General features: G+C 33.8%; 1 protein-coding gene across 3 annotated transcripts in view; it reads left to right on the top strand.

Moving 5' to 3' along the window:
- The window catches only part of LOC119837128 (KH domain-containing, RNA-binding, signal transduction-associated protein 2-like), a 95,551-nt gene extending 86,325 nt beyond the window's left edge, over positions 1 to 9,226 (top strand). Inside the window, exons 8-11 of one of the 3 annotated variants that reach the window (XM_038362637.1) lie at positions 2,279 to 2,372; positions 3,593 to 3,700; positions 5,875 to 6,007; positions 7,666 to 9,225. In XM_038362637.1, the coding sequence (XP_038218565.1) occupies positions 2,279 to 2,372; positions 3,593 to 3,700; positions 5,875 to 6,007; positions 7,666 to 7,738 (408 nt within the window). In that variant the 3' untranslated portion in view covers positions 7,739 to 9,225. Of the gene's footprint in view, positions 1 to 2,278; positions 2,373 to 3,592; positions 3,701 to 5,874; positions 6,008 to 7,665 lie in introns of all 3 variants that reach the window. The other 2 variants (XM_038362639.1, XM_038362638.1) reach the window with 2 other exon arrangements.
- Positions 9,227 to 16,253: the final 7,027 nt, after the last annotated feature.

Here is a 16,253-nt window from a genome sequence, read left to right as displayed (position 1 = left end):
GAAAATTGTCCAGAAACATTTAATACCTTTGTTGATTTTGGAATGAGAAACGAATAAATCGCATTTTTATAATATTGTGTTATTAATTAGATATATTATTTGTTGCTTACGGAACCAGCTTACATAATTATTGTTGACATTTAATATTACTATTTACATTTAGGTATCTTGCAACCATCGAGAACTGACGATCACAAATCGAATACACATGCTAAATTCCTAATTCAAAATTGTCCAATCTATTTCCCTCCATCTATGACGTCACGTGTCACGCCAAACATGATTTAAGCAACAATTGACTAAATGCTCTTTCACATTTGAATCCATTTACACAAGTGAATACATTCTATCCATCATGTTGCACGTAATCAATTTTTAGGAAAAGCTGTTATACTCAGAATTTGCACAGGTTTGATGTCGGCGCGTCGTGCGTGACATGCTAACCAATGAAAATGGATTGCCACCAACGTGTCAATCCAGATCGATTTGTGACATAGTCGGACCGAAGCACCAATTTTCATTCGAAATGTCGTTAGAATCTAATACATAGTGAAAATCTTTTGTTTGTTATATATGTAACTAGCAGCGCCCCGTAGTTTCAACCGCGTAAGATATCCCGTAGGAATATCGGGATAAAAAGTTGCCTATATTCCAATTGTCTAGCTGTCTGCGTAGCAAATTTCATTGCAATCGCTTCAGTAGCTATTGCGTGAAAGAGCAACAAACACACACACACACATCCTTACAAACTTTCGCATTTATAATATTAGTACGATACGTCGCTTTAATTAAATTATTATTTTTTTGTTTATTTGGTTCCTTAACTGTACGTTACAACTAGTAACATGGTATACAATACAAGAAAATGCATAATGGTAAGACGAATGGCCTACTACGAGCGAACACGATGCAAGAAATATCTACGTACACTTAAACAATAAGGAAATAATTAATATTATAAAAACATATATTATTTAGAATAAATAAGTGCATAAATTTACAAAAGTCGAGTAAACACAACGATGTATGCTTCAAAGCGCAAGCAGTTGAGATCGAATAACTTGCACTCAGTTGAAAATGCTTTCAATGATTGAATTTATTGCTATTTTTCCCGCATTACCAACGGCCAGGGCGATCCCAAACAAAATATTACGACACATTTAACTGAGGAATACATACATGTATAACATAGGTTTTACTTCTCGATTTAGTCAGACTTCAAGGGATAGATACGTTCCATTTTATCCTACAGACTAGCTGCCGCCCGCGACTCCATCCGCGTGGAATAATTATTTTGGGCTAACGCTAACTGGAAGTGCACGTATAGGAAGCTAGGAAGACGAATAAAAATACCCTGAATATGAAACATTCTTCATTGCTTCGCTCCTATTGGTCATAGCGTGATGATATATAGACTTCCTCAATAAACGGGCTATCTAACATTAAAAGAATTTAGAAATTAAAAACTTTTTAACGGATTTTAAAGGCGATTTATTCATTATATTATCACCGCGTAACCACACTCGCTGTAAAGTGTTCGATACGTCGGGTTAATATAATGAATAAATCGCGTTTAAAATCCGCTAAAAAGTTTTTAATCTCTAAATGTATTATAATACTCGCGTGAAATCAAACACAAGAAAATACTATTAAAAGAATTTTTCAAATCGGACCAGTAGAACAAAGTCTTCAGCTATATGATATTGTACCAATATAGATATAGATTAAGATCACAATATCATGCACAGATTGTCGACTTCAAAACTTTACCCTATATCTATACAATTGGCGCCAGTTTTAGTCTCAAGAGGTCACGTTTAGGGGTAAATAGCAATAAAAGTTCACTAGGGGTTTAAAAGGTCTCCTATTAATAGTTTATGATGTGGGCTATATCGAGTTTAAGACTAGTTTTAAAACTACCGTAAGGAACACTACACGTAACTCGTTTTTATTGAAACGTTATTCATTAATTTTTACTGGGAAATAGGTTTGGGACAGAACAAGCGGCTTTTGACGTATGAGGTGTTGTTGTAGTCATCGGGATCCGTGACTTAGACTATTTATATAGCACTACATAAACATGTATATATACACCGTAAACATTTATATACACACATCAATAAACACACAAAATGGCGTGCGGGCGTTAAAAAGGGGATGGGTGTTTTGTCTTGTTTTCGTAGCCTAGTAACATGGGTACCAAATGAATACAATAAAGCTAAAAGGTTAGCAGTTGAGTTTGTGTTGTGACAGTTATAATTATCTTATTTATTAACAGTTGACGAGCCCAGCCGGCCACGGCTTGCTAGTTGGCGGGGGTATCCTTCAACAAGCACCAACGCACCATCTTCTGACACAAAATACAATACTAGGTAAGATGTGTTCTATACAGTTAGTTATAATCAACATCATAAAAAAAGAAAAATAAAATCGTCTTATGGTTTTACCAGACTGAAGATTTAATGCACTCTATTTTTGCTATTATAGTAATTAATTTGTTTTATTTGTTATCTATGGTACATTTATATTGGCAACATTTCTGATTTTCCCGCTTCATAGCTTCTCAGGATGTAACAGCCGATGTAACAATGTAAAACGCGCGTGTGATTCGGTTAATAAAATATTAATTAGAAACAATAAATTGGCTTTTACTAAATTAACAATTTTCACAGATTTGATTTTCACGCTTGCATTCGATTTGTGGTTTTGAACAATTTCACATCATTCCCAGCTTGCTGGAATACTGTAATCGCTTTAATGCAACGTAAAACCTAACCATTTATAAGTATATGCACTAAAGTTAAACGGTGCGTAAAAATTCCTTCACCACGTGCCGCTAAATGCGGTGCAAACGAAATTATTTCTTTCAGTCCCGAACGAATATGGACTGTAGAGTGTATAATTATGCTAATGAAAGAATTTCTCATGAAAAACATTTTGTTTCTATTTAAATGCAAAGCATATCTAGTAAATGGATGCGGAACAGAAAGAAATTTCAATTCAGCTTTGTTTCGCTCGGCTTAACGAGAAGGTAAATGAGACGGGTCATCTGCTAATAAAACCCGTTGTTAATTGTTACAGCGGCGAGTGACACATTGAAAGAAACATTGGGTAAACGGAGAATGCAAGGACCAAATGCTTCTTTGTATTTGTAATTCAGAACAATCGAATAGTTCAGTATAGTGTATAATGTATATAGAACAATAGAATATAAATATATTTACTGCTAACGATAGGATCTATTTCATATAACATATAATACCTTGAGGGTGTGAGTTATTTTCCTCCAGGCGCAAAATCTATCTAGAACAAGTGACATCATCTATGTTCAGCTTATATCTTAAGCCTCCTTGCCCCATTTATCCTATAATAAAGTAGCCTATGTCTTTTCTTGGCACAGTGCCATGTTGCTTACAAATTTCAAATTGATCAGACGTTAGTGTGCGCCAGAATTATGTAAAAAATATCCTTCAAACTCACAAAAGTCGCTTATTTGGCTTGAAAGTTTATACCAACAGATCTAAATAGTACTTACATCATCCAACTATTACTGCTTGGCTATATTAACAAACTAACACAGAGCACTGGGCAGGTGGCGGCGACATCCTGGGGCTGAGCAGCCCCGTGCTGGGCGGCGTGCTGCACGCGCACCCCGCGCTGCGCGGCGTCAAGCCAGCCGCCGTGCACCTCGCCTCGCAAGGTCAGTACGTCGCTCTCACTTACACCCGCCGACACGCAGCACCTGTACCGGCCCAGCCCCGCGTGCCACTCGCATCACGTTAAGCCGGCCGCCGTGCACCTCGCCTCGCAAGGTCAGTACGTCGCTCTCACTTACACCCGCCGACACGCAGCACCTGTACCGGCCCAGCCCCGCGTGCCACTCGCATCACGTTAAGCCGGCCGCCGTGCACCTCGCCTCGCAAGGTCAGTACGTCGCTCTCACTTACACCCGCCGACACGCAGCACCTGTACCGGCCCAGCCCCGCGTGCCACTCGCATCACGTCAAGCCGGCCGCCGCGCACCTCGCCTGACAAGATCTTACAGAACATTAACCCTCAGCCATACAATATTAACCATACGACTAACAATTTTAACAATAACAAAGTAAAAGTTGCTTAGGCTATAAGTATATTAATATTTTTTGTGGGTTATCAAGAAATACGAGGCGTCTCAAATATCTTCATACAGCGGTATCATATTCTTTCTTATCAGTTACACTCAAACGCCCTGTACCATTATTTACTCGAATATCGCTGCCCACTGTCATGTAATCTCGTCGTCAACAACATCGTTGTCTTTTTTGCCAGTTCGTAGACATTAACCTAACGAAGTTATCCTTCTTGTTAAACCTTATTAGTTATATTAAATAAATGTATATAAATGATGTTGTGTAGGTACTACCTTTTTTTTACGCTCTTAACTATTTCGTTATGCTTAATGTTGAATAATTTAATCTTCTTTTTATCGTCTGCAATTATTGCCATTATTAAAAAAAATACTGATTGGAATAATAAATATTTTTTATTAATACGAACAATAGATAAATGTTTAAATATGATCCATACACTAAAATCTAAACGCTTGTTTTCCCAAACATAATTCGGCATTCTGTCTCTCTATGCTTCAGCTGCATTTCGTAGGTAAACTAAAAGCGCATCAATTCAGTAGATTCGAGCTTCAAGTTCACTCGATAACAATCTGCAAACAGTTGGACCGTCTTTTGTTATTTAATTAAACGTCTATTCGATAGACTGGCTCTTTCAAGATGAACTGCTGTGGTTTTAGGAACTAGTGCATTCGTAGCGAGCCTTTAAGATTTACCGCTTGCAGGGTTTGTGGCCGCTCTGATTATCAAAGACTGAAGTCTGAACTATTACAATAAGTAGGAATGGTACATTCAGTTGTGAAATGTAATTTTTTGGTATATACTGTGTTGCAATCGTAACACAGACTTTGATGACAGGAAAATTGTTTTTTATAGAAAAAGAAACAGACAAGAGTACTGAAACAAGTTTTTACGGACCGTTAATGGTTATTTTCTTTCAGTGTCTTACTAAAATTTTTTAAAAAACACCAATATCCACATACGCATGATATCGTAAAACTAAAAATGAACTTGTAAATTATTTTATATGAATCTTTATAGTAAATAAATAGAACACAGACTCTCAATATATATATTTTTTTAATAAATTAAACACAGACTGTCACACAAACAGAAAAAAAACGATATTTAGAATTTTTTTTTTAATAACTTAAGCAGAATAAAGTTTAAACCCTTATATATTCTTTAAGCCGACTACAGATAAGCACAGAGCATACCTTTAATGCTACAAAGTATTGATTTCGTTTCAATGTAAGAGGCAGAGAATTTCCTCTGAAATCCGCTTAACGTACAGGATTTTCAATGTTTTCTTTTCATATGTATTAGCTATAGGTAACATAATCATTTCTGAGTTGGATGTTATATAATTTTAATATAATATTATATAATGGCGAAACTATTCATTTTTTTTGTTCAAGAAGAAATATTTCCTTATGTCATCAAAGTATTGCAATAAACAAAATACGTACTTACATCTATCTTATTTAGGAAACGAATACATTATTCAGTACAAATATCCTGCATTACACAATTGAAGTTTATTCTCCATTAGGTATATACGACAAAAAAAAACACCACCAGGAATGAATCGCCAGCTAGTCATTTCTATGAAACGGAACTATAACACTTATATTTCTTATATCCAAAATTTTCATACATTAAAAAGGGTCCGAAGTTCACCAGCGATGATATGTTTAAATGTTATAATCTTTTGTATTCATATGGAACCATTCAATAAAATTGTAATCAAGGGGTTTGTCGTGCTCAGGTGTTGGGTCGGGTGGGAGCACCCGCAAGCGGCCGCTGCTGGGCGGCGCGCGGGGCGCCATCTCGCCGACTAAGCGCGCCGTGCTGTCGCTGCTCGCGCGCGCGCGCGCCGCCACGCACAAGCACGCACACGAGTGAGTCCACGCCTTTATATTGTTGTTGTGCACGGGTGTTGGACAGTTTTATCGCTGGAACCCTACCTAGCTGTCATGAATACATACCTTTATACCGCCCCCTGGCTTCCACAGTTCATGGATTATTGTGTATGCAACGAACCACGAAAAAGGTAATCAACCCCTGGTGATACACTACTGCAACACTGCTATGATCAATCTTCACATCTGTCTACAGACAGAAAGACGCTCAGTGGTGGGTCAATGATCAGAAGTAAGTGGGAAATAGGAAAAAGTAGGAATTAGAAACCTACAAATTTTATTACAAATATGGGTGAAGCTATCAGCAATTTCGAAAAATGAACGCCATGAGTGCAAAATTTAATATTTTTCGGAGTTTCCTGGTTACATAACGACAATAAAAGTTAGTCATTTCTTTTATTTTTCATAGAATTGTCAAAAATAATGAAATTCCACCAAAATTGAAGTTGTCACTAAAAACTTTAACGCAGACAGATTTCGGACTTTCTGAAATAACCAAACTCGTGACATGCATTTGAGAACTAGAACTAGACAATACTTAAGTCATAATGCTATTTTATGACTTTTTTATGATCGAATTTCATTTCCAAGTTTTAACGACTGAAATTTTCGTCAGGTAAGTTATGTTTTTGATATTATATAACGTACCTGACATGACAATATCAATAATAACTAAACACAAATATAAACTAATAATTGACTTGATGACATAAGAAAATATTACGACACTCCATCAAAACAATTTTAAATATTTGAATAATACAGTGATAAAGGCAATTTGACAAACTTTAAAGCGGAGACTGCAATTTCCCAAGCATCGTTTTAACTATAAACTATCAAAATGTACAATCTAATTTTATAAAGTGCTCACCGTAGCGCCGGTCACTCGTGCTACATTGAAATTTATATTAAATCTCAATTTTATATCGTGCATTCCCACAAGCACTTCGGTGAACCATTTATGAGTTTACCGTGGGCACGAAATGGTATGTTATAATGAGTTATTAGTTAAAACTGTTATAGTTCATTCACTTATACAATAGGATACCTTAACAGTCCTAGAAGCAAGATAGCCCATTGAGGTTCCGAATTGTTAGCCATTTTATGTGTATTGTAAATGTAGAATTTGTGATTTCGTTTCGGTACAAGGTATCAATGAAAATTCTAAAATCATGAAATGAAAATAGACAAAAACTCATACAATCAAAATCCTTCCGTGACAATGAGAAAAAAGACAAGCAACAAACACGTTTATAATATTATTAACGATTTCCATATCGTTTTCTGGATAACGTAAAATTATTTGGTCCTTAAAGGATTCCTTAGCTTGGCTATTCTATTCTATAAATTGTTATTATAATCTAATCTAAGCTAAAGAATTTAACAGATAATCAAGAAATTCTTATCCTAGCATATACTGTACTAGAAAAGACGTTGAATCATATTCTCTTCAAGGAATGCACTTGGTTCGCATCTACAAATTGTATTACAAATTATTCTTCCTTCTAGCCTTTGTGTTCCAGGTTCCAATTTCACATATACCTTGAAGAAACATGTTATATCAACGGAAGCGAAGCGCTTCCAAAACGTTTAATTCTGCCCCCAATTCATCCAATTCATGATTGACTTATTTTCAGACACCCGGCTCTACTTCCACTGATAAGGGACGAGTTTGTGACGGGCGTCGGCGTTAATATCAATCTAGCGTAATATCTAATCGAAATAAATAAATGTACTTTAGTAATAAATTATAACTGAATCAACCGTGTTTCAATAGCTTAGTCCATGGACATCTTGTGAATGTATTTTACGTCATAGGCACACCCTTTCTTTTCCTTTTTAGATTTATAAGAATACATGAACTGTTTCAATATTTCTCATCTTTTTAATTTTGTTTTTGTCTTTAGACAGAATAAGGAAGTTCAAAATTTTTACCATTAAGTACAACGGCCTCAGTAAATTTAAAAAACGATTTAATAAAATAATGTATTAGCTTTATAGTGCTTATGAAGTTTTTTAGAGTTTTTTACTATGATGTAGGTACACCATTTTTATGTTGATTTAATCATTAATACCCTAAAGTTCAATTGTATTTATTTACCTTATTGCCCCATTGCTCACAAGTAGATCAAAATTTTTCTATACCGTCAATTTAAACGATCCCCATTTAAGGCCTAATTAGAAAAAAGGACCATGTGTAAATAATTTTCCCTCGCCTTCTAGTTGTAAATACGTGTATTTAGATATTAATAAATATAGAATATTTATTTAAAATGTAAGAGTTCTAGAACAAACTTGATGTTGATACAAGAGGACTTAGTGAACGAATAACAATTCAATAAAGAAGATTCATGAGGTAAACTCAAGACTATTAGAAAATTTGTGATAAAATATAATTTCTAACAATCTCTCTTTTACTTTTTTATTCGTTCATACAGTCAATTTACATAAATTTTAATAAAACACCTCAATATACTATATCAAGCACAAAATTATTAAAAATATGCAAACATTAATAATAATTATAATTAAATTTTAAATGCACCTACGTAAAATCATATGTAGCTAGAACAATTCGTAAAACATTATTTATTTGATTCATATAAAGTAAAATCTTGTGTACATTTTATGAAATTTAATATAATAATTATAACTAAACAATAAATATATTTAGATTTAAAAGGAACATAAGATTTATATGAAGCGTTATGATGAACATTTTTAATATTTTGGTCTTTATCTACACTACAAGCAATGATATTTCAATAATAACAATATTTTATTTCATTTTGCCATTAATTTCATAAATCTTTAGAAAGCCAGGAAAAAGGTACAAAAAATAAACAATTACATCAGAACAGAATAAGTTATCTCTTTACGTGCTACATTATAGTGAATTATTTAAGGACGCAACTCTCATATTATGTGTTATATATCGTTTTTCTTTATTTCGTGTGTTGAATTACTTTATATTGCAAAAACCATAACATTGCTAGTCTGTGAACCGAAAACAAATTGTGTTTGTCATTTATCGCATTGTTTATATTGTTGCATATTGATTTATTCACATATAAGATACTGTTATTATTGTAGAAGATTAAATATTTCTTAGATGAAGGCCTGAATATTTCACAATTATTTTAATTACAAAATAAATTATACGACTGTATTAATATTTTGTATGATCTGAGTCTATTGCTATAAATCAGTTTGTTGTTATTGCTATATATATTGTATATTTACGTTTGAATTGTTTTTAAATATTATTTATAATAGATTATGTATATAAAATGCTGTAAGTATATTGTTTAAATTAGAAATAAAGTTTTCAAGGACATCAGTTGTTGTTATTTCTAACTTACCTGTGATAAAATGCATATGGTGATGTGTGTAGGATACATCTTTAAAATATTCATAAATGAAAGAAATAAATGAAAGAAATGTCAACTTAAAAGTAATGGGAAAAAGAAAACATAATCGAATAAGGAAAGGACTGAATGTAGTAAAGATAAGGAGACATGGAGTAGGAAATTGATGTAGTTAGGTCCTATTTTAGATCCTGCATGAAATATCCATCCCCCGGGGATGTATGTTGATGAAAATAGTATATTGGACACCATTTTTTTCATCATCACAATTATTTACTTAAAAAAAAAAGAACACGTTTTAATGACAGAATCAACTAAATTGTGTCACTTGTCCGTATACAGAGTATACGTATAAAAATTATTGAATTCGTGCGATCCTTATCAAGCTAATAAAATAAACTCATGAAATTATTATATTGTCACCGAAGCTTGAAAAGTGTCCAAAGTTTGAGTTAAATCTGTCCATTCAAAGTTGAACAAAACTCGAGTCTGAAGTATTCACTTAGACAAACATACAGGTGAAGCTAATAGAGGATTGTTAAAAAAATAGTAACATTGATACATTAATCCTCTTCCCCTCGGACCACGTTCAAGTGCAGTAGTTGTGTTTGTTTATAACCAACCATAGAAATTTTTATTCATTAAATTAGCAAATTTACCACAATATAATCCATTACGAAAAATAGGAGCGCATACGTAACAGAAGCTGCGACCTACGCGAGTACGCTACGACTACGCTAAACCTCCTCATTATTATTGCGCTCCTAGTACAATCCGTTGTGCTGGCTGGCTATAGCGGCAGTTGAAATCATCCCTTGCCGTTCTGCTCACTCCGACTGTGATAACCGTTCTTCGTGGCGCTCCGTCCTTCATCCAGTAACTACTATATTTAAATAAAGGTAGGAACGCATTTACACTTTAAGAAGATTCACACCTACTTAGACTTATGAGACCCTGGTAGATATGCCAATATCAATGAAGAATAAATATCATTTATAATAATATTTTTTTCTGCTGAGACTTTTTGATGTGCAAACAAACAAACATCTTTATTGTACATGTTGCCCTAATACATCACTTGAATATTAATCAATAATAATTACTGGCCGTGAACTTTTATTGAATATTCTTCATAAATATAACAAGTTGATGACGATTGAAAAATAAATAATTATATACGAGTACGAGTAAAAAATAAAGTACGGTCCATTTGTGTTGTATGCAAATAATAATTTAGTAGTCTCTTATCGAATTATGCGCCCCTGGTACTACCGCCCTGCTTTTTAAAGAAAGGCTTTATGCTGAACTAAGTCAAGTTTAACATCAATCTTTTTATAACTTCCTGGTATATCAAACCTGAATCATCATCATCTTATACATAAATAATAAATAAATAAAAAAGGGGCTAATTATTTATTAAAATGCCACTTAAACGCAGCCCAAAGTTTGAGTTAAATCTGTCCATTCATAGTTGATTAAAACTCGAGTCTGAAGTATTCGATTAGACAAACATACAGGTGAAGCTAATAGAAGATTGTTAAAAAACAGTAACATTGATGATACATTAATGTTTTCAAAGTTCCAAATATATTATAAGGTATTATGTAGTTAAACTAAACTACTGTTTACTCAATAGTATGCGATCCGTCGTAATTCTCACAATCCGAGACATCGCAAATATTTGCGTCTGTTTTCGATATTTGACTTAAGGCCTTACATCTCGAATACTAATAATGTAAAGATAAGTTATTATTTAAAAGGACCTGAATTGCTCCGAGAAAAGGATGATACGGCCGTGCCGCTTTTTTGCTCGACTTGGTGGGGGCACTGCCGTGCCCCAGATAATACGTAAGTATTAATTTTGTTCGAGACAAGGTGATCAGCAAAAAAAAAAATAATCTATGTGATATACTTTTAGTACAGTTCGTTCGAAATATCTTTCCACATACAACGCACCAGTAGGTACCAACGCGAGACAGCGCGCGTCTCTACACAGAATGTGCGAATTAAATTGACCGACCCGCGAAGGCGCAAAAAAATCCGAAATTTACTTAATACTAATTTATTGTAATAAAAGAATTACATTTTAAATTATATCTAACTTATTTAACTACGTCCCTCCGGTTCAATGTTGGAACCAAGAGTGTCCCTCGTCTTCGGCGGTCGTGGATTGCCGTCATCTTTTCTGGAACCGCAGGTGTACCGCAGGTGTGCGCGATGTTGCAATCGTTACCGGGTAGAAGTTCTTACTGGGTGGACTTATGCATCTTCTTATAATTAGTGAGTGTTATATGTACTTAACATGCGTCAAAAAAAGGACTTGAATTGAATTTTTTTTCACACAATTTTATTATTAAAGTTGAGTTTTGTTTGTTTATTTATATCAGGAATAAAACATATTGCATGTGATCCCTGCGCGCTAGACTGTAACTGCGTACCTCGGTCGCTAGCCTAATAAAATTTATGTGTATATTTTTTTCTAATTTAAGCTCAAACATTTATTTATTTAATATGGTTTTTTTACGAACCACCGGTATCTTCCACGTTCCTATACGTTTATGCTTTATAAATACATACTTACGTATGTATGTCTTTCAATAGATAATTTACAAGCGAGATTTTCTTTTTACTTTTTATGTCAACTGTACGTCACGTGTCATAAAAAAGCACGTCCATAGAAAAGAGGAAACAATTGTTCTAATTTTTTATATCAGTGTAAATGTCTCAAATTTTATTATTCTTGTAAATGTTTCTGTTAGATCCTCAAATTTTAATTAAATTTTTGCTATAATTGTATTAAAAAAAAATATATCATAATCATCATCATCATCATCATCAGCCCATATATGTTCCCACTGCTGGGACACAGGCCTCCTATGAGGGTTCAGGCCATAATCCACCACGCTGGCCAAGTGTGGGTTGGCAGATGTCACATGTCGTCGAACTTTTAATTCTTGGACATGCCGGTTTCCTCACGATGTTTTCCTTCACCGTTTAAGCATAATAACACTAGATTATTCTAGATACAAAAAGTTAAATAGCATAATAAATTCGCGCTCGAATTGGAATCGAATCGGGCTCTTTATGCCTTGCCTTGTTTCATACATACATTTTATATTTTAACATTGCCTTTATAATATTATTAGGTATGTAGACGCGTCGAGCGATATGAGTACGAAATTATGTTACTGTCATTTGAAACAACATTTTCTTATATAAGATATTAACCGTATAATTTTGAAAGCTCGATCACCTTTAACCTTACCTCACATCCAAGAGATATTATCATATCACCAAGTTGCGATCTCTTAAAGTATATTTTATACGGAGAAATAATATTTCATATATCTATTAATATTGTTTAATATTTCATATATCTTAAAATCACACTGCAACATAAAATCCTACTAATATTATAAATGCGAAAGTTTGTAAGGATGTGTGTGTTTTTGTTGCTCTTTCACGCAATAAGTACTAAACCGATTGCAATGAAATTTGGTACGTAGACATCTGGACAACTGGAATAACATATAGGCAACTTTTTATCCCGATATACCCACGGGTTACGGACTTATGCGGGTGAAACCGCGGGGCGTAGCTAGTATAAATATAAGGGCAGGAAGGCGATTCTGAAGTCTAAAATACAAAACGTCTCAAACAACAGCAACAAATAAAATACTTAATGTGCCTGTATTATCTTTAATGGAAACAACAAAGTTGAAAATAGTAATAGTAATTTCAATACGATTGCTTTCTCAGTAGGCGTTTCATCCGCTTTCTTTTTGTACTGCTCGTCGACTGCTGTGCTTGTAAGCTCTGAAACGTAAATATAATTTGATAAATGCGTTTGCTTTAGATTTCAAAGTCACGGTCTGTACAGAGCAATGTTGCGATATCGTAAGATAGGATTTCAATGAATTTCTTTGTTTAGTTACTTAATACAGTTGGTATCTATACTGATTTCTGTAAAATTTTGATGTGAAAATTTTAATTGTATTGAAAGATGAATTCCTAAATCAACTTTCTGAGAAATCAGATGAAGAATCTTTACAGATCAGATATCTTATTTACTTATTTATATATATTATTATTATTATTATTATATTATACAATTTGTGCATTCAGTTTAATGTTAAAAAGGCAAATTATTGCTGTAATAAACACCTAGTTGCAGATGTAGTATGCAGAGGGTTTCACAGGAACGAATTTTTTTACCCTCAACGTTATAATTATCTATCAAACCACAGATAACATATTATTATATATTATTACAATTATTTTATTGTACACATATTTCACAAGGGTATTTAATTAAGATCTTAAGAAGACTACATTATGTTCACATTAACAATTTTTCTTACTATTAAACAATTGAAATAAAACACAAATTAGGACAATTAATGAATTGCTCTCGAAGTAAATGATTTGTTGTGGTTTCGATCTAATTAGACAAGATATTCACATACAATCTTGCTATATTCAATCTTTATAATAAAACAGATTAAACTGTGTCTCCCATATTAAACACATTTATATTTATAAAATAATATAAACTATCTAATCATTTAAGTTGGATCACACTGCATATGGTTCCATAAAAATCGGTTGAGTTGTTTAGGAGTCCATCGTGTCATCGTCAACGTGACACGTAATTTAAATATATTAAGATAAAATAATACATCATTATAGTTACAATACTCATACACTGATATTCTTCTTAACAACAATGGCGACTCCGCCCCCCCTGCCCGGCTTGGACCCTGCAGGGCGGGGGACTCGCCCCACGAAGCAGCGGTCCTTAGAACGGAGAATTCTACTCGACTCGCTCTCCTCGTCGTCATCTGACGCTGTTGCTGAAATAGAAACATTATGCAGATCACACAACTAAAGTTGGTTTTTAAACTTATGTAATGAGTGTTTTTTAAATTTAAATTTGAAGGTGTTGGCTCTCCCAGCTTTGTTATGACATCTGTAAGACAGTAACGCTTCTAGAAAAAGTATGTTTTTGAATAAAATGAATTGAACCACTGTGCAATTCAGGCGAGATGCAGACAAAAATGATATAAGGAGTCTTGTTATCTTGTAGAATGCAAAACGATTTTTCAATCAAATACAACAGCCAAGTTCGAGTCAGAATCACTGACAGTTCCGTACCATGCTCTTACTAAAAGCCAAATTCTACAAAAACTTAAAATAAATCAAAAAGGGATGACTTTAAATAATAAAAGTAATAATAAAGGTGGATGTTGACTACGGAACTCGAAAAAACGAACAAAATATATTTATTTTTTGTTACAACGGTCCCTACTCCCTCAAGTCTTACATTGTAAAAACAAGAATAAGTTATACAGGGAGCGTGACAAAAGAAAATAAATAAAATTAACGTCCCTTCTCGAGTGCGACAAGCACCACTCACTTTGAAGATCAGCGTAACGCATTAGCATTTTAAATTAATTCCGCCTGTATTTTTTACAATTTGTAAGTAGGTACGTTTCCACCCTGCCTTTCAATCAAAATTTTCAACGTACCACCAACTGCAGGGTCAAACCACTTGGCAGGTCAATATTGGTACACATCTTGCCTTTACATCGCGAAATTTTAAAGCTGAGCGGAGGGATCTTAAATGATTTATGAACATTAAAAGGGAAATAAAATAATAAATAACGCAAGTGATTAAATATTTATTGTCCTAAATTATTTAATGAGCAGGAAACATTGCGAGCCCGCTAACACTTCACTCTACGATACATTCAGAGTCATTTTATATTCTTATTCGATTTTTCGAAGAGCTGTACAGACTGAATTATAACCACACTACAGTTCTTTGAGATTAACACCACAATAAAAAGAGATATCATGCATTTTTCCTACACACACACTTTTGATATCGTAGTGGACTCGTTTTCTCAACTCAACAATATACTAATGCTGTAAACGAAATAAAAACACAATAGGGTCCCGAGCTGCTAACAATATGACGTATGTAGCTCGGGCTCGTTCCTCCCGCGTCTCGCCCCTTGCCCCCCCAAGTTCCACCTGTCTAAACGTCTTCTTTGAACGACTGTATGGATTAGTAAGACCGTATGCAGGTGAAATATACTGCACAAGTTCTCTGCATCTTATTGCATCACTGTCAAATTCCAATAAAGAAGAACCCACGAACGGAGAGAAACGCGGTGATTTAAGAACGACTGATTCTAGAATGTTCTTCTAGACTCGTGGGTGTTATAACATATTGCTATCTTTGGATTTGTAATTAAATTGGAATATTTCCAATAAATATTATCAGATGATGAATTATTTTCAGACACCGACCAAAACTCACATTTTGCTATCTAAAGTCGGACATGCTTCAATTAGGCAGCCACCCTTATGCTAATTATATTTGATTGACGCATACATGCGGGTTGTTGTTTCACTTGAATATATATAATTCAGGTCAAACACCGTGATCTCAGTTAAGACATATGTTGTAAATTTTGACGTCAGCTATGCATCCAATATTAAATTGTATTTGATATTACTAAGGTGCATTTATTATATGATGTAGGTATCTTAAATCAATTTCAACACTTACTAATGTGAAAAAAGTTAGAAGCAAACAATGTTTAGGAGTAAGCGTTTGATTCAATTTATGTGTACTTAACAATGAGATAATAATAAACTTAAATCACCATAAACCACTAAGCTATGACACAAAATTAGAACCGTTTCGATTATAATTTATGAACCCTTTAAAAATCAAAGCTGTTCATATTATATAAACTAATTTTACTCACACTAAATACTTAGTCTGGCCATAAATACTGTTACACTTAATTATAAAAAAATATTACATTTGAATTTCGAATCTGTCA

This window comes from Zerene cesonia, chromosome 26 (assembly GCF_012273895.1).
Source record: "Zerene cesonia ecotype Mississippi chromosome 26, Zerene_cesonia_1.1, whole genome shotgun sequence".
Lineage (NCBI taxonomy): Eukaryota > Metazoa > Arthropoda > Insecta > Lepidoptera > Pieridae > Zerene > Zerene cesonia.
This window is presented reverse-complemented; position numbering and strand designations above follow the sequence as displayed.